This window comes from Heloderma suspectum, chromosome 2 (assembly GCF_057233095.1).
Source record: "Heloderma suspectum isolate Gila_16-S chromosome 2, 16-S_ref, whole genome shotgun sequence".
NCBI lineage: Eukaryota > Metazoa > Chordata > Lepidosauria > Squamata > Helodermatidae > Heloderma > Heloderma suspectum.
Genome location: NC_139459.1, coordinates 367,107,516 through 367,131,876, shown reverse-complemented (window position 1 = coordinate 367,131,876; position 24,361 = coordinate 367,107,516). Strand labels below are relative to the sequence as shown.

Below are 24,361 nucleotides of genomic sequence, written 5' to 3'. Positions count from 1 at the left end.
CACAGAACTGATTCACTCCAAGGGAGCACATAGCCATCATCCTGCTGGCCCGAGGTTCCTGCTCTCCCCTATGTCATGCATGCCATGCCCCATCCTGCCTGTTCTCCCTAAAGAGGAAGCCATGATTCCTTCCCACGGAGTGCCAGTGAGCCTGCTCCCACGCACCATTCTATGAAGCTCCATACAACTGCCCATAAACAGCAGAAGAGCTAGAGAGACTCCTCCCAGGATGGCAGAGAGGCCTTTCCAGAGTCATAGCCGAGTGAACGTCAGAGTGAGAGGTTCTTTTTCCAGCAGTCATTACGAGAGGCCAGCCATGGCAGAGTTCATAAGAGAAGGGCACATAGAGCACAGAGAGAAGCCATGTCCAGGGCAAGGGCCCACGCATTGCCAGCTGGAACCAGCCAGGGCCAGCAGATAGAATTTATACCCGTGGATCTCCCCTTTGTGGAAGAGGCTGTGATTGTGAACTTGGAGTTCCACTTGGTGGCAAAGAGAGTGCAGCATCTCATGGGGCTGCCTCAGCACTCCTCAGGTCCCTCAGAAGCTTCAACCACCTTTGTTGATTTTTGTCAATGAAGATTGCTTCCCTCTATAACTTCTCTCCCTGCTCCTAGTAGATAACTTTGTAGACTTCAGGCGCCACAATGTACTCTTGGTTTTTTTTTGCAAAGTAACAAATGTGGTGTGAAAAGAAATAGAATGCAAAGTTTGACCCTGAATACAAGCCTGAATTGTAAACCTCCTGAGATGTAATCTGTGACCCAAGGCATCTGAGTGTCAATTTAGAACACTAGAGCCCTGGTATGCAGATGCTGTCAGTGAAGAGCCAAGAAGCAAGAAGTCCAAAAAGATTGCTGCAGCCCGACGTCTGCTTTTCTCTCCACAGATGGAGGCCCGGGTCCAGCTGAGGCTCCACCTGACGAAAAAATGTCTGGAGATGCATTTGGAGGCTCTACCTGTGACCGTTGGAGCATCCTGGTGATGCATGCTTTTCATGCTGAGATGGCCTCTCCCCAAGATGATCCTTCCAGGCCATGAGCTCTTGCTGCCCCGCAGGTCTTCACTGCCATTTGCGTGCAGAGAGGACATGAGTAGGATTGACATGGCTGTGCAGTGCAGCCACTTAGTGTCCTTTTGGGAGCAGGGCACCCACTATGTTGAGGTGCTTAGAGGAATGACGCCCAGGCCATGTTCAGATGCAGCTGCCTCCAGGAATCCATAGAGAAATGTTAGAACTTCATGTCAAAAAGAAGAAGATCCAGCATGTGTGGGGCTTCCCAGTCCTTATCCAAAGGTCCCTCCAGGACTTCATTTGTGAGCCACCTTTGCTGCCTTCCTCAACAAAAAACAATGTCTGCGTCTATATCCTGGTACAGGAGCTATGGTTTCTTCCCTGGGACATCTGCAACCACCTTGAACTGCATGTGCAGAAGATGAAATTGCTCTGATTTGGGGGGTTGCCAGGAAGGGTTCTCGAATCCCTGAGGATGATACAACCAGGATTTAGGGCTGGTGGCTCCAGACAAAAGTTACCCTCTGAACAGGTGAGGAAAAATGTGTCCAGCAGAGCTGGCTCTAAGACCCTCTCTGGACCCGCATTTATGGGTGCTCGATGCACCCTGTGCGTAGGATCGATGAACCTGGAGAAGATTTGGCTCCACTTGGTTAAGAAATGCCTGGAGGTGCAGTTGGAGGTTTTCCCTACTGTAGCCATGTGCTCTTGGAGATGTATGATATTGACATCTGGACAACCTCTGCCCAAGTTGGTCCCCCATGGCCACAAGCCCTTGCAGCCTTGAAAGTTATTCCTGGCCTTTGTGCACAGTGAGGAGGCAGGATGGATGGAGGTGTCTGTGCAGCTTTTCCCTCTGGGGGCTCGGCAAGCGGTATGTGGAGGCCATACATGCAATGACACTGGGGATACATGCCCAATGTCTCCAGTGCAGGAGACCTGCCCTGGAGTTCTCCCAGGTGCAGATACTGTTTCTCCATCAACAGGACCAAGAGTTCTTGGAACTGCACATTAAGAAGAAAAGGCTGCAGCATCACTGGGGCTTCCCAGCCCTCGTCCAGAGTTCTCTGAGGGCCTTCATACAAAGTTTCCTCTTAGACCCTGCCTTCTGCAAGGCCAGAATCCATGTCCAAACCCTGCAGCAGGAGCTCTTGTTTCTTTCTCAGGGCGCCAGCAGCCACCTTGAGCCTCACATTCAGAGGCTGAAGGTGTGGTGGTGGTGGGGGGGTTGCCCAGAAGGGCCCTTGAATCCCTGAGGTTGCTGCTCCCAGAAACTGAATGTGGTAGCCCTTATGAGGGGGAGAAGGTACTGTCAGTGACATACTTTTCTCAGGAGCTTGGCTTCACGATAAAAGCTTGGACTGTGGATCCTATCAGTTCTAAGCAGGACAGAACGAAGGCCAGAAGGATGGGAGACGCATCCCTACGTCAGGATTGGTTACATCTCAGACTAAAATCCAAGGCCTTGGAGAAGCTACAGGTCCACCTGACTAAGAAATTTGTAGAGGAACAATTGGAAACTTTCCCTGCTGTCCCAAGACTCTCTCAGCAACTTTCCTTGCTGTCACTCAGCTAGCCTCTCTTGAAGGCCATATCCTGGTCTGAGGTTGCCGAAACCCTGTAGTGCCTCCCTCTCATTTGGCCTGGTGAAAATGGGCCAGATTGAACTGGCCTTGCAGTGTAGCCACTTGGCCTGTCTATGGGGACTCAGGACATGCTATGTGGAGGCTCTTGCTGGCATAGTAGTACCTGGGCAGTCCTTCCCTCCAGTCAGACTCAGAAGGGCTCCTGTATTTGAATTCTCAGAAGTAAAGGTGCCATTCTTCCATGGATGGGACAGAGAGGTCTTGGAGCTGCATGTCAGGAAGAAGACGATACAACATGAATGGGGGATCCCTGTGTATTGCCCTGGCTGTGGGCACCGCCATTTGCATACGCGCTTTTTTTTTTTTTTTTTTTAACTCAGCTGGGATAGGCTACGTAAACATTTACGTAGCCTATCACGGTATTTTTTAAAAATCTAGCCGTGATAGGCTACGTAAATCTTTACGTAGCCTATCACGTTTTTTGTTTTTGTTTTTTTACTCGGAAATGGCGGTGGCGGCATTTTAAAAAGATTAAAAGAAAAAAAAGGATTACAGCTGAAGTCTCATTCTTCAACTGTGTAGTTAATATGCTGCAATTACTGTGATTGCAAATGATAAAAAAATAGTTTAATAATTGTCATATTTCTTTTGCATTATATTTTCTCTTCATTTCAATTGTCAGAAACATCTTTCTTATCTTTGCTTTTTTCACTTCTGTCTCTCATGCTCCAGTTTTTTCCATTTTGAGCTTCTTATACCATTTGGCCACTAGACAAAAGTGGAAAAAATAGAAGGTAAAATATGACAATATCACTTCCTCTCTTCTAAGGTGTTTCTCAATTTTATTTTTGTGGAAAGACATTGATGACCTGGCCAATAAAAAAAAATGCAACAAAATTTTGAGTCCCCATCAGATATTTGGAAATGGATGATATAGCACATTGCAGTCTTCGTATAGTGGGTTGATGCTGGCTCTGTTGGTGTTAGCGGAATGACCTCTTTCAGAATGGGGGAAGTGTCCTGGCACCCTGTTCACCCAAAAAGGAATTGAATGGTTCAATGGGAGGAAGCAACACAACGCTTATGGAGCTTCCCAAAGGAAAAATATCAGGACAGCCAAAACATCATCCTAGCTCAACCATGCCCAACAGGACAATCCACAGTATGTTGGACTACATGTCCCATCATCCTCAGAGAACATATCTGGAGGGCACCGTGAAGCAGTCAGCCATGCAACCTTCCACAGCCTCATTTTCAAGGTGCAGATTTTGCAGCCAGTGTGACAATCCGTGTGAAGTGAGTGTTTGTCTTGGCTTGAATCCCAGTGATTGAAGGAAGGGGGGGCTCAGCTGTGATATGGACTGAAATGGCCCTTGCCTCGTGAATGGTCCATGGGGGAATGTCCCCAAGGCAAAACCCTGACTGAGCTCCCAACTGTAGGAAGAAGGCCTCAGGATGTCGAGTGGCATCATTTATTGTCACGAGGGTCAATCTATAGGCTTGGTATAGGAGAGGGATGGGCCCCACTAAATGTCTATAGCTGGTTGTTCAAAAGGTTCTGCTGCCTTTGGGGTTCTGGAAGAGACCAGTTTAAACTTTAACAAGCTGAGGCTAGTCAAGAATCCTCCTAATCAGCTTTAGTGTTGTGAAGGGTTGAGGCTTATAGAGGTAAGGAAAAGAAAAAGATCAGGCCTAGAGACCTGGAGGTTTCTTGTTAGGAGGGGATATCCCTGAGAGGAGTAGTTTCATTTCCCCAGTTAAGTTCCAGTTTCATTTCCCCAGTGAAGTATCATTTCTTCACCTTTGAAACAGTACTTTTGGTTTTGAGGGAAGAGTGTATAAAGGGACAAGAAAGACGAGAGCAGTATGAGCAGAATCAGGAAGAGCAGAGCCTGAAGAGGGAAAGGAAGAAGTAGTCTGGAGAAGTCTATGTACAGCTAGGGTAAACTTGCATTTTGCAACTTTTATTTTCTCTTAATGCCTTTTGTATCACTCAGCACTATTGTGTAAATGCCTTTAGTTGTGATTTGCTTGCTTTAATTTACCAGTATACTGTGGTGGTTAAACCCTATCTCTAAAGTGTCAATCACCTACATGCCTACATCCCACATTAATGGAAAGGGGAAGGTAAAAGAAGGAAGGTGGGGCTCTTAAGGAGGCAAGAGCTACTTAAGGAGTAGCTCAGGGTGTCCAGGTCATAAGGGGAACCCTGGCACGTGTCTTCTGCCTTTCAAGAACCCTGGCATAGGAGTGGCAGCAGCTTCTAAGATGGTTGCTTGGTATCTCTTGGGTTCAGAGGTTGTGCACTGGGTGTTGGGCCATGATCCACACTAGCACCCGTCCGTGTCCCTCAAACCAGGGGAGTCCTCATGGGTGCCTGGGGAATCAGCATTATGACACCAAGCCCCAGTCAGACTGAGGTGGAGGATTTGTTGCCATTGGCACCTGAGAAAAAGACATAGAGAAGCCACTATTACAGAGAAAGGTATTGGATGGTTCTGGAGTTCGATGGCATAAAGGATTAATATGTTATCAGAAAAGCCTACGTTGTGAGAGAAAGCTGGTAAGCACATTTCACACAAGCCTCGAACTGTACAGAAGAAATGGACCCCAATAATCTTTTCAAGATTGTTTACAGCAACAGGTGATGACATTTTATGGCCTGTGGCCACATTTCCCATTTGAGAAAGTGTCCTGGGCCTCATAACAAAATGGCCATGTTGCAGAAGAAAGCAGTGGCCTGATCGCATCTGCTTGCTTGCTTGCTTATTTATTTATTTATTACATTTCTATACTGCCCCATAGCCAAAGCTCTCTGGGCGGTTTACAAAGAATAAAACATTTAAAAATACAATATACAGATTTTAAAAGCCAATTCCATAAAAATCACACAAGGGGTTCCTCAGATGGCCACGCCCCTGCCCCTGTCCCCACCCCCTTTCTCCCAACTGCTGATTGTTCGGTGGTGTACAGCAAAATATGTTTTAGGCAGAATCCGTTTTGGTTTGTTCTAACAAGAATTAGTAAAGGAAAAACCTTTATGATCCATTTTTCATTTTGATGAGAAATATACTTTTAAAATCACATCAAAATATAACATACATCAACTAACATGAAACCTTCCTTGTTGTTAAACAGAGCTTTGCTAAAGATGCTGATGTCTTAATAGCTTCACCTTTTCTTGTTCTTAGACTTCTAGTCCTAAGACTTTTAAAAGGATAGATCTCATTCCAATTACCGCGTTTCTCATTCAGTACTGAATAGGCTGTTCAGCTGTCAAGTACACAGGCCTGGTGTGTTTCTCAGAAGAAGCTCCCGTATGTGCTAAAATCAACACATATTTATACTTTTTTGTGTAGAAATTACTTCATAGTTAATATTCTCTACCGTCCCATAGATTTGGGTTCACAGTCGTCACTATCTCGCTGTTATTCAACATTCTTTAAAAAATCAGAACATACAGAAAGGGCTTACGCGTACACCTTTCAGGCTAGATGCAATCAATTTTGAATTATACCTTTGAGAAGGTAACTCCCACTCAATGTTTGCCAATTAATATTTGTTGTAGGGATGTACGAAACTCACTTACCTTTTCGCGGAATCTTTCGCGGTGGGGGGTGAGGCGCTCCGTCCGTCCCCCCGAAATCCTCGATGGGGGGGGGAAGTGATCCGGTCCTCCCCCCAGGAATCCTTGACGGCCGGCTCTGCTCTGCGGCCAGGCCACGGAGCAGCCGGCCAGGGCCGTCCGCAGCTGTATCCGCCCCAGGTAAGTGCCGTCCCGGGGGGATTCTGCAGGGGGGGCGGGGGGGGCAGGGGGTTGTTCCACCACGGATTCCGGGGGGCCGGATTCTAAAGAATCTGGCCTCACTGGAATCCGTGGCAGAATTCTCTGCCATCCCTAATGTTGCTCATTAATTGGGAAGTGAAAACTTTAAGTACAGTTTTGACCTGGAGTCACACTGCCTCCCACCTGCTCAGTACTCAGATAACTTTTGGCCCAAGTGATAGGGCTTTAACTGAGTGTTTTCTCTTTGGATACCATCCAGGTCAACTTGACCATTATTTTTTATGCTAGTTATCCAGAATTCATTATCAACCTGCTTATGAACCTGTATCTTCCCCTTAATACAATTACTAATTTTTACTTATTTACATCCTCAAATTCATAATTAGTTGCCATTAGTGTTTGGCCCCCCTTCATGGATCACTGCCTTATTGTGGCAAAGGGGCTTGCGGGGCCACCCAAGACAGACAAGTCATGGCGGAGTGTTCTGACAAAATGTGGTCCACTGGAGAAGGAAATGGCAACCCACTCCAGTATTCTTGCCAAAAAACCCCCCATGGAATGCATCACAAGACTGAAAGATATGACGCTGGAAGATGAGCCACTCAGGTCGGAAGGTGTCCAATATACTACTGGGGAAGAGCAGAGGGAATTTCCAAGTAGCGCCAGAAAGAGTGAAGTGGCTGGGCCAAAGCCGAAAGGACACTCAGCTGTGGATGTGTCTGGTGGTGAAAGGAAGTCCGATGCTGTAAAGAACAATATTGTTTCGGAACCTGGAATGTCATATCAATGAATCAAGGTAAGTAAAACCTTCAAGGGTCTTTAAAAAGTAATTAATTCTTTAAGCGCCACTTAGATTTTGTAAAAAATCCTACATGGGGAGCCAAAAAACAGGGGCTGCCCTTTAGAAAAGAGTAGGGATCGATGGTCTAGACTTCTAAATGGAAATAAATTCTTACTTTTGCTGTTATCAGCTTGGTGAGGTGTTTTAATCTAAGCATCTGATCTTGGAGAACATGGGGTTCCCTAATTCTTGAGAGACAGAAGATTTTACAATAGCAGCCTTTTATGCTGCTATGTACACAGGAAACAAAGGTGAAATTTTAATTACAAAAAATTAGACTGTTTGCAGCCCATCTATTTATATGTGGGGGGAAACTGTACTGCTAGTTGTAGCTGTTAACAGCAGCCTTGTACAGTAGGCCTGCAGTCTCCATTGGTACTTAAAGTGGGGCAACTTCTGTTTTCAGCTCTAGAAGGAACCCCACAGATCACCAGGGGTATAAAATTCAAAGTGTAGCAGCCTTGTATTTTCCCCACTGAGAAAAGAAGTAAGCATTTTGTAAAAAGCAGAAAAACCAAGGTTACAACGTTTCAGTTCTGAAGCAAAAGGAACCTTTTACAACAACTCTGTAAGGAAGGCAAAATTATACATTTTGTACAAATCAGAAAAGAAATGTTGCGAGGGTTACACCAGCCCCTCAGGGTAGACATGTTCTTAAACACCACTAAGATTTTGTAAAAATCCTTTGTCTGTTTTTCTTTGTAAGCCAGTTGTTAGCAGATTGGTAAAAGCATTGATCCAAATGCCTGTTATTGGAGAGTGTGGGATTCCCTAATTCCTGAAAGACAGAAGATTTCTCAATAACAGCCTTTAAGGCTGTTAAATCAGACTCCTTGAATGCTGCTGTAGCTGTGAAAAAATACAGTTAATACATGCTTGCAGAAATTACAAAATACTACACAAAAAGCGGCTTAATAAAACATTTTTGCTGTCTGAGGACACCATGGCGCCAACAGGTGTCATGCTGTCTACTACTGGTGTACACTGACCAGCAATGGCTCTCCTGGGTGTCAGGCAAGAGAGTTTGCCAGCCCTACCTTGAGATGTTGGGGATCGAACCCAGGACCTCCTGCATGAAAGGCATGTGCTCTGTCACTGAACTGTGGCCCTTTCCAGGTCATCTGTCCTGTGAGATCAGCTCCTCTGGACTCCCCTCCAGGTTAATAGTGGAGTAAACGGAGGAGGGGGAAAGGAGGCTTGTTGGAGGGATGTGTTGAGGAAGACACTGGGGGTGCTTAGGTGTACAGGGGGGGGGGACTTGGGCCTCCTTCACTCCCTCCCCCATTCCTACTTTGCACATTGAAGGAACTGACCAATCCACCAGGCTTTGGCACCGTCGCAATAGGAAAAAGGTCTAATTGGTATAGATCTGCCTTCCCTAACTTGTGTCCTGCAGACATGTTGCACTGCAGCTCCCGTTATTCCACTGACAAGAGACAGTGGCCATACTGGTTGAGAAAGTTGGCAGTTCAGTCCCAAAACATCTCTAGGGCACCGGCTGGAAGAACATTGGTATAGACAATGGGCTGGGGGTGGCAAAGAAGTGGCACTAAACTTGGCAGAGGTGACTGCCCTACCAATCGCAAACTCCCTCAAAGCATCGCATAATCCCTCAGGTTCCTTAGGTCTCTGGGGTGGGCCATGCCAATAGGTCCTCTACCTCTGTAGGATGATCTGACTGCAAACAGACACTCATTCCCTCTAGCAATGCCTCATTGCCCAGCCCTGCACTTCTATGTTCAGGCACCAACGCCTCCCTTTCCCAAGCTATCAGTCTGGCCTCATGAACTTTGGCACAAGCCTGGACTCCATCTTGGATCTAGGGGCTCAGCATTACGCAGGCTGAAGGGGAGAACCTGAAAACTTACGGCTGCCTGTTGTGGAGCCTTTCCACTTTTACAGCGGGCTCCCAGATGGCGACCACCTGGTCGCTGCGAGGGGAAGTTTTTAATTTTAAGAGAACTCAATGAAACAGCGGCATCTAGTGGCTGTTTTAATAGTGCAACAATCCGACTGAATTTGATACTTCATTATTTCCAGATGTTCTTAAGAGGGAATTGCCAGGAAATACATCTGGATGTGCCCTGGAAGTTGACCATGTTATAAGAACAACCCGCAAATGTCCGTGAGTGAGCAATCTCAAGAGCAGGATAAAAGCTCCATGTGAAGGCCCAAAAGTCAAGTCCAACTGGCCCACGGAGAAACAAAGTGTGACACAAACATGCTGTTCTCCTTCTAGAGTGCAAAGGGAGCCCCTTGCTCTGGGGCCGTGGGTGTTTCTCTAGCCTGGAATTATCAAAATGACAGTAATTCTTGAGGAATCCCCCGTGGCTTTCCTTTGAGGAAGTCAATAACAAAGACGTCCTGCGAATAAAGGCCTGATACAAATACACATGGGCCCTTCAATGGGGCTGGCTGGCGCCTGATTCCATGGGGCCTGTTCAGTTCTTGCTAAGGTCTAATTCCCCTGCTGGGCCTGTAAAGTCAGCTCCTTCTCCGTGTCTGCTTGGTCACTGACCTAGGAGGGGAGGTCTCTCTGTGCCACTGATGATTTTGCTGGTGATGCTGCTGCTGTTTTGGCTCACTTTTCAGTCCACCCAGAGGATGCTGAGGGCTGAATGCCTCTTGGCGATGCTTAAAGGAGAAAACGAGCATCACAGTCCAGGAGATCTAAGTGTTGGTGGAAATTTACCACTTGGCAGTTATTCCTATACAGAGACACCAGACTTTCGTAGTTTATCCATTCCAGAGATCTCTGCTGTTATGGCGTAAGTATCTGTGTCTATTTTGCACCCGGCTCCAGTTGGGGGATCTCAGGGTGCATGTAAAGAATGAAGTAGATCCTGCAGGCTTAACGTCTGCCCAGACCTGATCTGGTTCCCAACCTTGAATTTCCCGATATTGTTTGAACCACAGCTCCCATAATCCATGGCCAAATGAAGGGGACAATAAGAGTTGTACGGACGACCCAAGTTGGGAAACACTGAAAGCATCCCAGTGGCTGGATGCTTCAGACATTTTGCATGGTGTGGATGAGGTTCTGTAGGATGCAATAGTTGGGTGGTCCTTGGAGCCCCAGACATGATGGCTCTGATAATCAAAGGCTGAAACAATTAACCATCAGTCAGTAATATCTTTAGTGCAAGGCATATGCTTTCAGGGCTATAAAAATGAAATATATTGAAATATACATTAAATGCAACACTGAGAGATGAGCTCCCCTCTCCAAGAAGAAATCCCAAGAAGGGAAAGAAAGGAAACACTCAATACAGGGTCCCTCTCTCCCACGGTTGCCAGTAGATGCCAGGGACTGATCCTGCATTGGAAGGGCTGATATATGCTGGAAGCTGCTTTGGTGCAATTTGGCCATTACTGCCTGCACTGTTGGGCAGCAGCTCTTTGGGGTTTCAGAGAGGGCTCTTTCCCCGCCCGACCTGGAGATGGTGGTGGTGGCACCTGGAACCGTCGGCATGCAAAGCTCTGTCACTGAGCTACGGTCCCTCCCTCTGCATCAAGTGGGAAAATCTTGCTTTACTAGGGAGAGATGTTGGAGATGTTGTGATGGCCGCTGGGTTGACTTTCACTTAAAGCATCAGATTCCTGGAGGACAGGTGTATTGGCCGCTGTTAGTCACGATAACTAAACAGAGAGTCCATTCTAAGGTGCAGTCTACCACTGAATGGGAGAGGAGGAGAGGGGGCTGTTGCCTTCATCTCCTTCTTGTGGGGCTCCCAGGAAGCAGCTTGGCTGGAACAGGCGGAAACAGGCTGCTGGGTCAAGGGAGCTGCCTTGTTCTGACCCAGCACGGCTGATCTGATGTTCTCCTTACGGTGTTCTTTGATACATTTATGGGGAAGGGGGCGGGTTCAAGCTAGAGTGATTAGCCATTATTACGCCTGGGGAGGATCCTGGAAAATCTTCATTTTAAAGGAATACTCTGGGACTTTGATTTATTATTTTTATTTTTATTTTATTATTAAATTTATTAATCGCCCATCTGGCTGGTCACCCAGCCACTCTGGGCGATGTACAACACACAATAAAAACAGTTTAAAACAATAAAATTCTACAATAAAAACATTTTCTAAAATACCCTAACCCACCCCAAATGCCTGCCTGAACAACAGCATTTTTAATGCACAACGGAAGCTCATTAAAGAGGGGGCATGACAGAGTTCCCTAGGGAGGGAGTTCCACAGAGTGGGGGCCACCACAGAAAAGGCCCTCTCCCTCGTCCCCACCAGTCTAGCTGTCCTGGCTGATGGGACAGAGAGAAGGCCATCCGAGGCTGATCTTCTTAAGCGGCCTGTCTGGTGCTGCTGGAGGCGCTCCTTAAGATAGGCTGGGCCACAACCATATAGGGTTTTAAAGGTCAAAACCAACACCTTGAATTTGGCCCGGAAAACAACTGGTAACCAGTGCAACTCCTTCAGCACTGGAGTGATGTGATCTCGCCGGCAGCTGCCTTTAATCAGGCAAGCCGCCGCGTTCTGTACCAGCTGCAGTTTCCGAACCGTCTTCAAGAGTAACCCCACGTAGAGCGCATTACAGTAGTCTAAACGAGAGGAGACCAGGGCATGTACTACCGATGGGAGCAGATGGTCGGGAAGGAAGGGGCGCAGCCGCCGTATCAGATTTAGTTGATACAGCGCTGTCCGGCTCACAGCTGACACCTGAGCCTCCATGGACAGCTGGGAGTCCAAAATGACCCCCAGGCTGTGGACCTGGTGTTTCAAGGGTAGCCTTACCCCATTCAACACCAGGTCAACATCCCCCAGCCTCCTCTTGTCTCCCACCAAAAGTACCTTGGTCTTGTCAGGGTTCAGCTTCAGCCTGTTCCTCCCCATCCAGCCACTCACCGTCTCCAGACATTTGGACAGGGATTCTACGGCCAACCTTGGTGAAGATTTAAACGAGAGGTAGAGCTGCGTGTCATCCTCATATTGATGACACTGCACCCCATACCTCCTGATGATAGCCCCCAACGGCTTCACATAGATGTTAAATAGCATCGGGGAGAGGATGGAACCCTGTGGCACCCCACAAGTAAGTGGCCACGGGTCCGAAACCTCGTCTCCCAGTGCTACCCTCTGGTACCTGCCGGAGAGGAAGGACCGGAACCACCGCAATACAGTGTCCCCAATGCCCAACCCCTCCAGGCGGTCCAGGAGGATACCGTGGTCAACGGTATCGAAAGCCGCTGAGAGGTTGAGGAGAACAAGGAAGGAGCATTCACCCCTATCCGGAGCCCTCCTCATATCATCTACCAAGGCGACCAAGGCCGTTTCTGTCCCATGCCCAGGCCTGAAGCCCGACTGAAATGGGTCTAGATAATCAGTTTCTTCCAAGTGTGCCTTCAACTGCACCGCCACCACCCGCTCAATCACCTTGTCCCAAAATGGCAGATTTGAGACTGGGCGAAAGTTGTTCAGAACTTGAGGATCCAAGGAGGGCTTCTTTAAGAGCGGTCCTATCACTGCCTCCTTGAGGGCTGATGGCATCACTCCCTCCTCAAGGGAGGCATTCACCACCGCCTTGATCCCCTCACCCAGTCTCTCTCTGCAGCTCATAATGAGCCAAGATGGGCAAGGATCAAGTAAGCAGGTGGTCGGCCGTACCGATGAAAGCACCTTGTCCACTTCATCAGGAGGAAGAAGCTGGAACCGATCCCACCAAACCGGTTTGCCACAGGCCACCTCTTGCTCACTAATTGTATCCACAGCGTGCAGAGTAACACACCTAATCTGATCAATTTTATCTGCAAAGTGCCTTGCCAAGGCCTCACAGGAGGCCTTAGAATGCTCCAGTGGTTCCGGAGCCACAGGACCGACCAGGCTCCGGACCACTTGGAACAGCCTCCTGGGACAGCACTCTTATTATTGCGCTTTGCCTTTCCTGCAAGCCACCTTGGACGCATTTGTATCCTGAAAGGTGAAGCATATGAAATGAAAACAGATAATGAATAAATACAGAATCATGGTGCTGAATTTGATCTCTGATCCAGAGGGCTCTTTGGATGTAACGTGTATCTAGCAAGAGTGTTCTGTGTGTCAGTAGAACAATCTGAGTTTCCCCGTGAATCCTCTGTATACATGTCATCGTTCTAGAAGGTTTTCTTTGTTCATGGAGGGTTGAACCAGATGGACATTTTAACCCTCCACCACTCGCCACTTCCGTTGGGATCCTCCCCCACCTCCCAATGTCACTCTCATCATTGCAGGACAATAGTTAAGAACTACCAGCACTTCCTGGCCTTGGCGTTTGCCATCACTGAGGTGAACAAGGATCCGACGCTCCTTCCTAATACTACACTCGGCTTCCGCATCTGTGACCACAGGGACATTGGCAGTCTGATGCATGAGAACAGCCTCTCTCTGCTTTCCACTCGGGGGCGAATTGTGCCCAATTTTAAATGTGACAGGCAGGATAAGCTGCTCTCTGTTATTGGGGGTCTTGACTCCAGATCCTCAAGGGAGATTGCGTCCGTCCTGGGCATCTACAAGATCCCACAGGTAAGCAGATTCATCTGGGGATAGATGTAGGTGACCTGTTGAGTTCAGGAATGCTAAGGTACAAAGGCCAATCCCTGAAAACAGATGTGCCCATGCCTCGATTCTGGATAGGAGTAGGGGGTCTTTTGACACTGACTAACCTAACCTGCCATGTGATACCCTTGGCAGCCAGGAATCTCAAGTGGCTATTGCATGACTAATCCCAGCCAACGATGGGTCTGTTATGCATGAAAATGATTCAGATTTGAAGAAATAACAAGGAGTCTTGTGACATCTTAAGGGCTCAGGAACAAATAAGGTGCTGCAACACTCCTCATTGTTCCTGCTGCTATCGACCAATTCATCTACCCCTTTAGGGATTGGGGAGGCTCTCCCCCTCCCCAGAATATATGATTTCTCAGTCTTTGATGTATCAGGCAATCTATATTGCCTTGGAGAGGGGTTCTAGAGCTAAGAAGCCCTCAATATGTGTGCAAAGGACAACATGTTTGGAATATTCTTTGCCGTGGGTAGAACTTATGTCAAGATTACCTGCATGGCAGCCCTAATGTCTGGAGTGGTATCCACACACGTGTGTGTGTGTGCGGTATTAAAGGCATCACAGATCTCCACTTTATATTTAGATATCCTTTTTCTCAAATGGACATCCTCTTTCTGGATAGCACTTCATGCATGTAAAGTCGGGTGTAGGAGACCGTGGAACCAGATGCCATAAAACAATGCTAGTCTTTAAAATGCCACAACATTCTGCTGCAACAGACTAACAGGACATTCCTTTCTTCAGCTTGGTTACAATCTTTTCAACCATGCTAAGGGAGAGAAAGGGGAATTTCCTTCCTTCTTCCAGATCAATCCCAATGAAGATGCTCAGTATGTGGGCTTAGTCCGGCTGCTCCTGCATTTCCACTGGAACTGGATTGGGCTGGTTGTTTACCGTCATGACAGTGGTGAGAATTTCATCCAGTCACTGACACCAATGCTCAAGGAGAATGACATCTGTGTGGCCATCACAGAAATGTTCAACCCATTAGACTGGCTCGGTATGCTTCAAGTAAAAGATGGATCTACTCTTAGATCTTTGTTTGAACCCCAAGTGATGATTGTCTTTGGGGACTCCAGTGCTATAGGACTGCTAGCGGCGTTGTTGTTTATTTATGAAGAACAGACCAAAACCCCATTTAAGAAGGTCTGGATCCTGACATCTCGCTGGGAAATTAGTGCAACAGGACCCCCCTTGAGTGGGCGGGAGCTAAAAACCATCCATGGTGCTTTGCACTTCAGAGTCCATAGAAGGGATGTGCCAGAATTCAAAAAGTTTCTCTGGGCTTTAGATCCATTCCGACCACGAGGAGACATCTTTCTCCGTGTCTGGTGGGAATCGGCATTTCACTGTAAGTTTCTGAAATCAGGCCAAACCTCTCCATCGGGATGGGGAAATTGTACTGGGGATGAGATGCTAGGGCACGACCTATACCCTGCATTCGAAATGAGCATGGCTAGTCACAGCTACAACATCTACATTGCCATCTATTCCTTGGCACACGCGTTACGTGCCGTCTCTTCAGCTGGATCCAAACGTGGAGTTTCGGGGGAAGGCAAGAGGCTCCTGAATATTCAGCCATGGCAGGTAACGTCCTCCCTCAATTTTGCCAATCTGATCCTAGGTGCCCTAGTGGTTTATCAATGGTCTGATCCTGGAAGCAAAGGCTGAGTGTGGAGAAGGGCTATTAGCCCACTCTAACGCTCCAGAGAAGACATTGCCCATGGATATTCTTTCATGGCTGTCATTGCCCTTAAAGAATACTAAGAAGGGAGAAAAATGTTGAGGAGGTTTCAACTGATGGTTTAATAATTGTGTATTTACAGCTGTGGATATTGCGGAGGGAGCAAGTCTCTGCCCCAAAGACAAAGTTCTATTCAATAAAGCAGTAGTGTTCCCATGCCCAAACCCCCAGAAACCAACAGCATGATGGGGTCATTTAGTAACGATGCCTCCCGTTAGAAAGGCAATTAGCAGAGAAAAACACCCGAAGGCAAAACAGAGCGAACATGTACCAGTCCCACATGCACATGGGCCTATCTTAGAATGGTAAAAAAGGAGATCACGCCCCTCTTCAGTGAAACAAAGAACACAGTTTTACTCACAAATATTCTTGCATATACAATGCAAGGACAGTGTAGATATTGTTTGTCCATTGTGTGTTCTTTTACACTTACAGGAGTGAGAGAGCAAACACGTGATTCCAGCAGTGGAGGAGGAGAGTGTGAAAGGGGGGGAGGAAGGGGAGGAGCAAAAGGAAGAAATCACAGGAAATCACAAGCAATCATACTGTACAGTATAGAGATCCGAAGCCTAGCTGTGGTCAGAATTCATTTGGACTAACTAACTCCAACACTTCCCCCTTCTAGAAAGTTGCAGACGAGGCTCTAATAGTCCAAACACAGCGGGCATCTCTCCCTGCGCCATGTTCCTTCACCATGTGAAGACCCTGCAATGTTGTTCCCTTTGCTGCTGTGAGCAAACCCCCTCAAGCTTCAACACAAAGATGTCAGGGTGTGTTGCATCAAGTAGACACCAGTCAAAAATGCCCAAACCACTGGGCAAGCATATTTGAGCAGACAGTGACCAATGTAATTAAATCTTCAGCATTAATCTAAAAGATAGAATACGGGAAAAAGCAGTTTCTCAACTCAATGGCAGTCACAGTAAGTTAGAAGATGCCAGAACTCCCTCAGAATTACCCCATTTTCTACATCTACCTAACATTTCAGATTCTCACCTCTTTGAGGAGTGTCCGGTTTAACAGCAGTGCTGGAGATGAATTCACTTTTGCTGAAAATGGCAAGAGATATGATATCCTGAACTGGATCTTCTTCCCAAATCGATCTTTTAATCCTATGAACGTTGGAGGAGTGGATTCAGGAGCTCGCCCAGGCCAAGATTTTACAATTCGCTCTGATGAGATTGTGTGGGCTACAGAGGTGGGTCAGATGAGAATTTCTGGGGTCACCAAAGAACGTTGTGGTTCTGTCCCTTGAGAACAGAAGTTATCCATCTAGATGAGACCCATTGAGGCCCATTGAGTCCAGGGAGGGGTCATTCTCCATTTGTAGAGAACCATCTTTGCATGCACATTTCACAGATTCATCTAGGGATGTATGAATCCCTTCCCTGGTTCCGGTCCGGGGCTTCCGTGGCCGGGGGAGGTGATCCGTCCCTCCCCCTGGAATCCACTGGGCTGCGGCCGCAAATGGTGGCTGCTGTGGCGGCTGCCATTTGCGTCCCTGCGTTAGCCATGATAGGCTACATATATAGGTAGCTTATCACGAAAACAGCAGTGACGCAAATGGCGTAGCAGCCGCCACTTGTGTCCCTGCTCTTAAATACTTATGTAGCCTATCAAGGCTAACACAAGGAGGGAAATGGTGGCTGCAGACCGGGGGACCCATCCGCGGCCACAGACCAGGGGCAGCGGATGGACCGGACGGCTTACACAAGGTAAGTTCCGTCCCAGGGGAGTTTCGCAGGGTGGCGGGGGGGATTGCTCTGTTCCGCCATGGACTCTGGGGGGCCGTCCGTGGCGGAATTCTCGAACATCCCTAGATTCATCCCCAGCATCTCCAGACAGGCTGGAAATAGGTCCCATGCCTGAAACCATGGGGAGATGCTATCAGTCAGTGCAGACAATGCTGGGCTAAGTGGAACAAGGGTCCAGTTTAGGAGAAAGCATCTTCAATACTTCCTCTTCCTTTCTCCGGATATGTTTTATATAAACCTCACACCTGAATTGGGACACAAACATAGCGGGAAGGAGGCACCCAACCTGGATATGATTTCAGGACTGGGTCACTTTCTCCATGTAGAGAGAGGTACAGAGTTCCTTGCTACTCTCTGCATGGAGTAGGTAAAAGAGGGTGGGCTGGCCTACTGATGTCATGGGAGAGGGAAAGGACTTGCCAAGCTTGGGATTTGCCTGTCCCTCTGATATCAACAGAATGCACCAGTTTCTGTCGTTCCCGTTTCTGTCTCCTTCTTGATCCTCTTCTAGGATGGGTCTAAGTGTGCCACAGAAGATCTTTCGCTCTCCTAAATGGGTAATCCGTCGCGCAATGGGAAAGTCTATTGAGTAGATCCATGTAGTGCAATTCTTGTCACTGGATATCCTCAACTCTTTGTCTTTTCCCATTTCTAAGATGCCCTTTGCCAGGTGTGTGGAGAGGTGCTCTCCAGGGCACTGGAAAAAAGTTCCAGAGGGGAAGCTGGTTTGCTGCTACAGATGTGATCTTTGTCCAGAAGGGACAATTTCTAATTGGACAGGTAGCTAAAACTTTGAGAGCCATACAAACATGCAGAACCAACAGGGGTAAGAGGGGAGGGGAGACAAGGGGAAGGTCATAGACAAGGAGAAGAGGTCATTTCCCTTAGGAATATATTCTGTATCAATACCAGTTTGGATTGCATACCGCTGTGGTTTACTGGGTTGATTTTCTGAAGAAATCTTGTATTCAGTATTAACATAATAAAATAGTAACTCTCTGCAAGTTACCAATACTTGCAAGGACTCTCATCGGTTCACCTTTAAATCCATATTTTTTAATATGGTTATTTATTTTTTTGCCCATTCAGAAGGCATTGATCATGATTCACTTTTTACACCTGCCCAGTTTTATTTCTAGTTACATAATTTGGAGTGTTCATCCTTGCAGAAAATAGAACATTTGCCTGCTTCAGGCTGCTGTCATATACATAAATTTGAACATTTTCTGGCTGTGGTCTTCTGATTGCTGAAGTTTAAGCTGAGTACAATCTAAGGTGTACAATAAGCAAGAGAATAGATATTTCCATCCCCTTCTTTGAGGGCTGAACTGACACACAGGAAAAGAACACCTGTCTCATGTTTGAGATGCTTCAGTACTTGGTGATTATTCCAGATGCAGATCGCTGCACCTTGTGCCCAGAAGATCAACACCCAAACAAGCAGCAGGACCGATGTATCCCCAAGAAGATCCACTTCCTTTCCTATCGAGAGCCACTGGGCTTCATGTTAACCTCTTTAGCTCTTTTCCTCTCCTTGATCACAAGTCTAGTGCTGGCTACCTTCATCAAATACCGTGACACACCAATTGTCAAAGCCAACAACCGAGCCCTCACCTATGTCCTGCTCCTCTCCCTCCTGCTCTGCTTCCTCTGCTCCTTCCTGTTCATCAGTCAACCCGGGAAGGTCACCTGTCTTCTCCGACAAACTGCTTTTGGAATTGTCTTCTCTGTTGCCGTTTCTTCCATCTTGGCAAAAACGGTCATGGTGGTTCTGGCCTTCATGGCCACCAAGCCAGGAAACATGGCAAGAAAACTCTTGGGGAGACAACTGACAAACTCCATTGTCCTGGCCTGTCCCCTCATCCAAACTATGATCTGTGCTGTCTGGTTGGTGACCTCTCCCCCTTTCCCAAACTTGGATTTCCATTCCCTGGCTGGAGAGATCATCGTGGAATGTCATGAAGGCTCCCTCACCATGTTTTCCATGGTCTTGGCTTACATGGGCTTCCTGGCTGTCATCAGCTTCACAGTGGCTTTCCTGGCAAGGAAATTGCCCGACAGCTTCAACGAAGCCAAGTTTATCACCTTCAGCATGCTAATTTTTTGCAGCGTTTGGATCTCCTTTGTGCCCACCTACCTGAGCACCAAGGGGAAGTCCATGGTGGCTGTGGAGGTCTTCTCCATCTTGGCCTCTGGTGCTGGTCTCCTGGGGTTCATATTTTTACCCAAATGCTTCATTATTGTGCTGAGGCCCAACCTCAACTGTAGGGATCACCTAGTAAGGAAAAAGAATCCAGGAATCTAGCACTTTCAGTGCCATGAACAACCTCTGTCTCATCAGCCTTGGGACGTTTGTATGTTTGAGTCAGAATTCCAGCATCTAGGGGTGAATTCCAGAGACTCCCAGAAAGCTTTCTATGTAGGGGCTCAGTTGTGTTGAACACAGTGAGCTTCAATCTAAGTTATTCGTAGGATCTCTGGAGAGGAGGGAGGATTTTTGGGAGGATTTTTGCACGTGAGTTGCAAGCTTCCTTTTTCTTGCAAATAAAAACGCATTTTTACTTTGGCTTCAGAACTGTATTTTATTTTTTCATGTGCAAATTAAATCAATGAATTAACTGAATAATTGACTCTCTCTCTTTTTAAATCTATTTTTATTTTATTTTTATAAATGAAAACAATACCCACAACATAATCAAAATCTTCAGTTGAAACATTACAGTATTCTAAGGAAGAAAAAGGGAGGATAGCAAAAGAAGGAAAAGAGAGAGAGAGAGAAAAGGATTATATCTAACCTTCAATAAAAACAAACCAAATATCCACATATAAATCCAATTGCAGATTATACCTATACAGCACTCTTCCAAACACTGCAGGTATTATTAAATCTTGAATCCGCTGCACCATAAGTGGTGAACCTTATCTTTCAGTGTCATAACCTCGGTCTTATAGCAAAGTAACGGGATCAAAAATCCATTTCCATTAGCCATATATTACCATTCAATTAATGCATATTAATAAACATTAAAGGTTTAACCAGCAAATAATAGTAATAATCATAATCCCATAATGATGATAATAATTATAATATTAAAAAGAAAAAAAGAACTTTAAGAAAAAGATAAAAAAACAAAAGCCAACTCAGGAGGCTGAGAGAGTTGGTTCCCTTGTTTTAATTTTAATACCAGTGAGGAATGGCTCTGCAGCATCAGGATTTAAAAACCTTTTCGTCTGACCTTCAAAAAGAATGCGAAATGTAGTCGGATATTTAATATGATATTGCAGGTTAATTTGCTTTGGCATACTTCTCGCCTTGGTAAATTGCCTTCTTCTGTCAGTGATTTCTTTAGTATAATCAGGAAAGAGCATAATCTTGTCATTTGCTGGTCCCCACCAGAGTTCACCTCATTCTCTTGCCAGATGTATAAAATAATTTTTTGTAGAGACTCGTGAAAATTGAACAATAAAAGCCCCCAAAGTCCCTTTAGTGCCATGTATTGAACCAGCAACACGATATGCATGCTCAATATCAAGTAGAAAATCAGATGGTAAAACCAATAGCTCATGCAAAAGTTTATCCATAAATTTAGCCAAACATATATTTATTTATTTATTATTTATTTATTAAATTTATTAATCGCCCATCTGACTGGTCACCCAGCCACTCTGGGCGATGTACAACCCACCATAAAACAATTTAAAACAATAGCCTCTTCTTTAATACCAACGATATGAAGATTTGCTCTGCATATGAAGGCCTCCAGTTGGGAAATTCGAGCACACAAAATATTATGAGAAGCTTGCATAGCAGTTTCATGAGCAGTAACCTGATCTTCGAGAGCATTAACCTTTGATTCCATCTTTTGAAAAGAGATATTAATTAAGTCCACAGCCCCTTGAAGGGCAGTGATTGAGTCCTGAATTGTTTCAAGCTTCTTTGACTGCACTGATAGCTGAGAAGACATAGTTTTTATCAAAGCAAGCAATTCCTCTTCATCTCCAGCATTTCTAGAAACCTTTGCCGAGGGAGCAATTGGGGGGGGGGGGTAGATGGTATTCCCAAGCCTTTCTTTTTTCCCTTTTGTACTGCCATCCTCCATTTTCCAAAGCACAACAAGCAAGTATGATTGCAGAAACAGAAAAACAAACACTTAAGCAAATTTAATTGCAAGTCCTCAGATATTGCTGGTAGTTTAAATTCACAAATACTAACTAATTGGAGCTCGTCTGTCATTATGTCTCCTAATTGCTTAGGAGTTTCAAACAGCGTTCAGTAGATGATGCTCTGGCGACTATCCTTAGATTCCAGCCCCCCTGCTCCTCTGCACAGGCAGCTCTTCTTCCAAGATTTCATCCGGATGGTGCTGTAAGCTTCCCCTTTTAATTCCAGGGGAAGTTAAAAAGGTTTCTCAACCTTTTCATAGCTGTTTGAGATAAGCAATCTGTGGAGCTCCGCAAGTCACTGCCAGGACGACAAGGCTCCAACTGGAAGTCCAATAATTGACTATATCTCAAAGCAGGACTTGACTGATCATATGTCATCTGTGCACAGGTTTAGCCTGAAGTAAGCCTCACCAAGTACACTGGGGTAAATTGCCAGGTAAGTGTGTGCAGGTCTGTAACCTAAGGCTGCAATCCTGACTGCATTTCTGAGTAAATGAATAATGTTCATGTTTTGAACTGGCTTAACTCTTCATGGCAGGAGGAACATTGTGTTTTCTTCTGATGCTGTGATGCTAAAACATTCACTTGGGAGTTATTGCCATTTTGTTGTAGAAAGTGATCATATATATTTAAATGAATCCTAGTAAGATGTGCATTGATCACCACAGATATGGCCAGCCTTGGAGATCATCTAGTCCTACCCCTGCTCAATGCACGGTCTATGCTGCAGGGTGCAGCTACATCACTCCTCACAGATGGCCGTGTGGCCTCTGCCTCAATCCCCCCCAGCAAAGGAGATCCCACCACCTCCCAAGGAGGTGTCTTCCACTGCTGAGCAGCTTTCATTGTTAGGATGTTTCTCCTAATGTTTAGCCAAAATCTGCTTCCATGCCATTTCCACCCACTGGTTCTAAGCCTGCCCGCAGGAGCTACAAGCCTGCTCCATTGTCCAAGTGGAGGGAGGAGAAGGGGTTGCCCCAACTCCCTGCAGTGCCGGCATAGACAAACAATTACCGGTAGACTGCAACCACCCCTTGACATTCACCGCAGCCTGAGCCAGGGGACTCTCAGATCTGTCAGGACACACATGAGGCACCAAAAGGAGGGCTCAAGCTGACACCCGCTCTTTCCAGCCCCCAAGCCTTAAACATGACACAGTAGCAAGAAGCCCAGCAGAAGGTGCTGAATTTATTACCGACGTAATAAGCCAAAGAGGCATCAAGAGAACAGTTCCAAGGGGGCAAACCACATCACAGCTTGTGGGGGTCCCAAAGGGCAAGTGTCAGGGTAGGCAATGGGTCATCTTAGTACAGGAGTGGGGCACCTCAGGCCTGGGGGCCAAATCTGGGCATCCTGGGTCCAGTGATGCATTCTGGGGTTCTAGAACTAACACTAAAAAAAAATGTCCTTTTCATCATACGGGATTGGAATGCTAAAGTAGGAAGTCAAGAAATCACTGGGATAACAGGCAAGCATGGCCTTGGTGTACAAAATGAAGCAGGACAAAGGCTAATAGAGTTTTGCCAAGAGAACACGCTGATCATAGCAAACACTCTTTTCCAACAGCACAAGAGGCGACTCTACACATGGACGTCACCAGATGGTCAATATCAAAATCAGATTGATTATGTCCTTTGCAGCCAAAGATGGAGAAGCTCTATACAGTCAGTAAAAACAATACCTGGAGCTGACTGTGGCTCGGATCATGAGCTTCTTGTTGCAAAATTTCAGCTTAAATTGAAGAACGTAGGGAAAACCATTAAACCATTCAGGTATGACCTAAATCATATCCCTTATGAATATACAGTGGAGGTGAGGAATAGATTTCAGGGATTAGACCTGATAGACAGAGTGCCTGAGGAACTATGGACGGAGGTCAGGAGGCAGCAACTCAATCCATCCCAAAGAAAAAGAAATGCAAGAAAGCAAAGTGGCTGTCTGATGAGGCTTTACAAGTAGCTCATGAAAGAAGGGAAGCGAAAAGCAAGGGAGAAAGGGGAAGATATACCCAACTGAATGCAGATTTCCAGAGAATAGCAAGGAGAGACAAGAAGGCCTTCTTAAATGAACAATGCAAAGAAATCGAGGAAAACAACAGAATGGGAAAGACTAGAGATCTCTTCAAGAAAATCGGAGATCTCAAGGGAACGTTTTGTGCAAAGACGGGCATGATGAAGGACAAAGAAAGCAGGGACCTAACAGAAGCAGATGAGATTAAGAAGAGGTGGAAAGAATACACAGAAGAACTATACAGGAAAGATCTGAATGTCCCTGAAAACCATGATAGTGCGGTGACTGAACTTGAGCTGGACATCCTCGAGAGTGAAGTCAAGTGGGCTTTAGGAAGCATTACTAACAACAAAGCTAGCGGAGATGACAGTCTTCCAGCTGAGCTATTTAAGATCCTAAAAGATGATGCTGTTAAAGTGCTGCACTCAATATGCCAACAAATCTGGAACACTCAACAGTGGCCACAAGACTGGAAAAGGTCAGTTTACATTCCAATTCCAAAGAAGGGCAATGCCAAAGAGTGTTCGAACTACCGTACAGTTGCGCTCATTTCACATGCCAGCAAGGTGATGCTCAAAATCCTACAAGCTAGGCTTCAGCAGTATGCGAACCGAGAACTACCGGAAGTACAAGCTGGGTTTCGAAGAGGCAGAGGAACTAGAGATCAAATCGCCAACATTCGCTGCATCATGGAGAAAGCAAGAGAATTCCAGAAAAATGTCTATTTCTGCTTCATTGACTACACTAAAGCCTTTGATTGTGTGGATCACAACAAACTGTGGCAAATTCTGAAAGAAATGGGAGTACCAGACCACCTTACCTGTCTCCTGAGAAACCTGTACGAGGGTCAAGAAGCAACAGTAAGAACCGGACATGGAACAACCGATTGGTTCAAAAGTGGGAAAGGA

The 24,361-nt window shown here is 46.3% G+C and overlaps 1 protein-coding gene across 3 annotated transcripts; it reads left to right on the top strand.

Annotated features, from left to right (window-relative positions):
• The first annotated feature begins 4,469 nt into the window (after window positions 1-4,469).
• LOC146355914 (vomeronasal type-2 receptor 26-like) lies at window positions 4,470-14,134 on the top strand. 3 transcript variants are annotated; one of them, XM_084831125.1, is made up of 5 exons: window positions 4,470-4,543; window positions 6,170-6,367; window positions 6,775-7,184; window positions 9,822-9,997; window positions 13,450-14,134. In XM_084831125.1, the coding sequence occupies exons 4-5, from the start codon at window positions 9,834-9,836 to the stop codon at window positions 13,763-13,765; spliced, it is 480 nt and encodes a 159-aa protein (XP_084687251.1). In that variant the 5' UTR covers window positions 4,470-4,543; window positions 6,170-6,367; window positions 6,775-7,184; window positions 9,822-9,833; the 3' UTR covers window positions 13,766-14,134. The 3 variants fall into 3 exon arrangements, with proteins under 3 accessions (XP_084687251.1, XP_084687253.1, XP_084687250.1); XM_084831127.1 differs by lacking the exon at window positions 6,170-6,367 and having other exon boundaries at window positions 4,474-4,543; XM_084831124.1 differs by lacking the exons at window positions 4,470-4,543; window positions 6,170-6,367; window positions 6,775-7,184 and having other exon boundaries at window positions 9,093-9,997.
• Window positions 14,135-24,361: the final 10,227 nt, after the last annotated feature.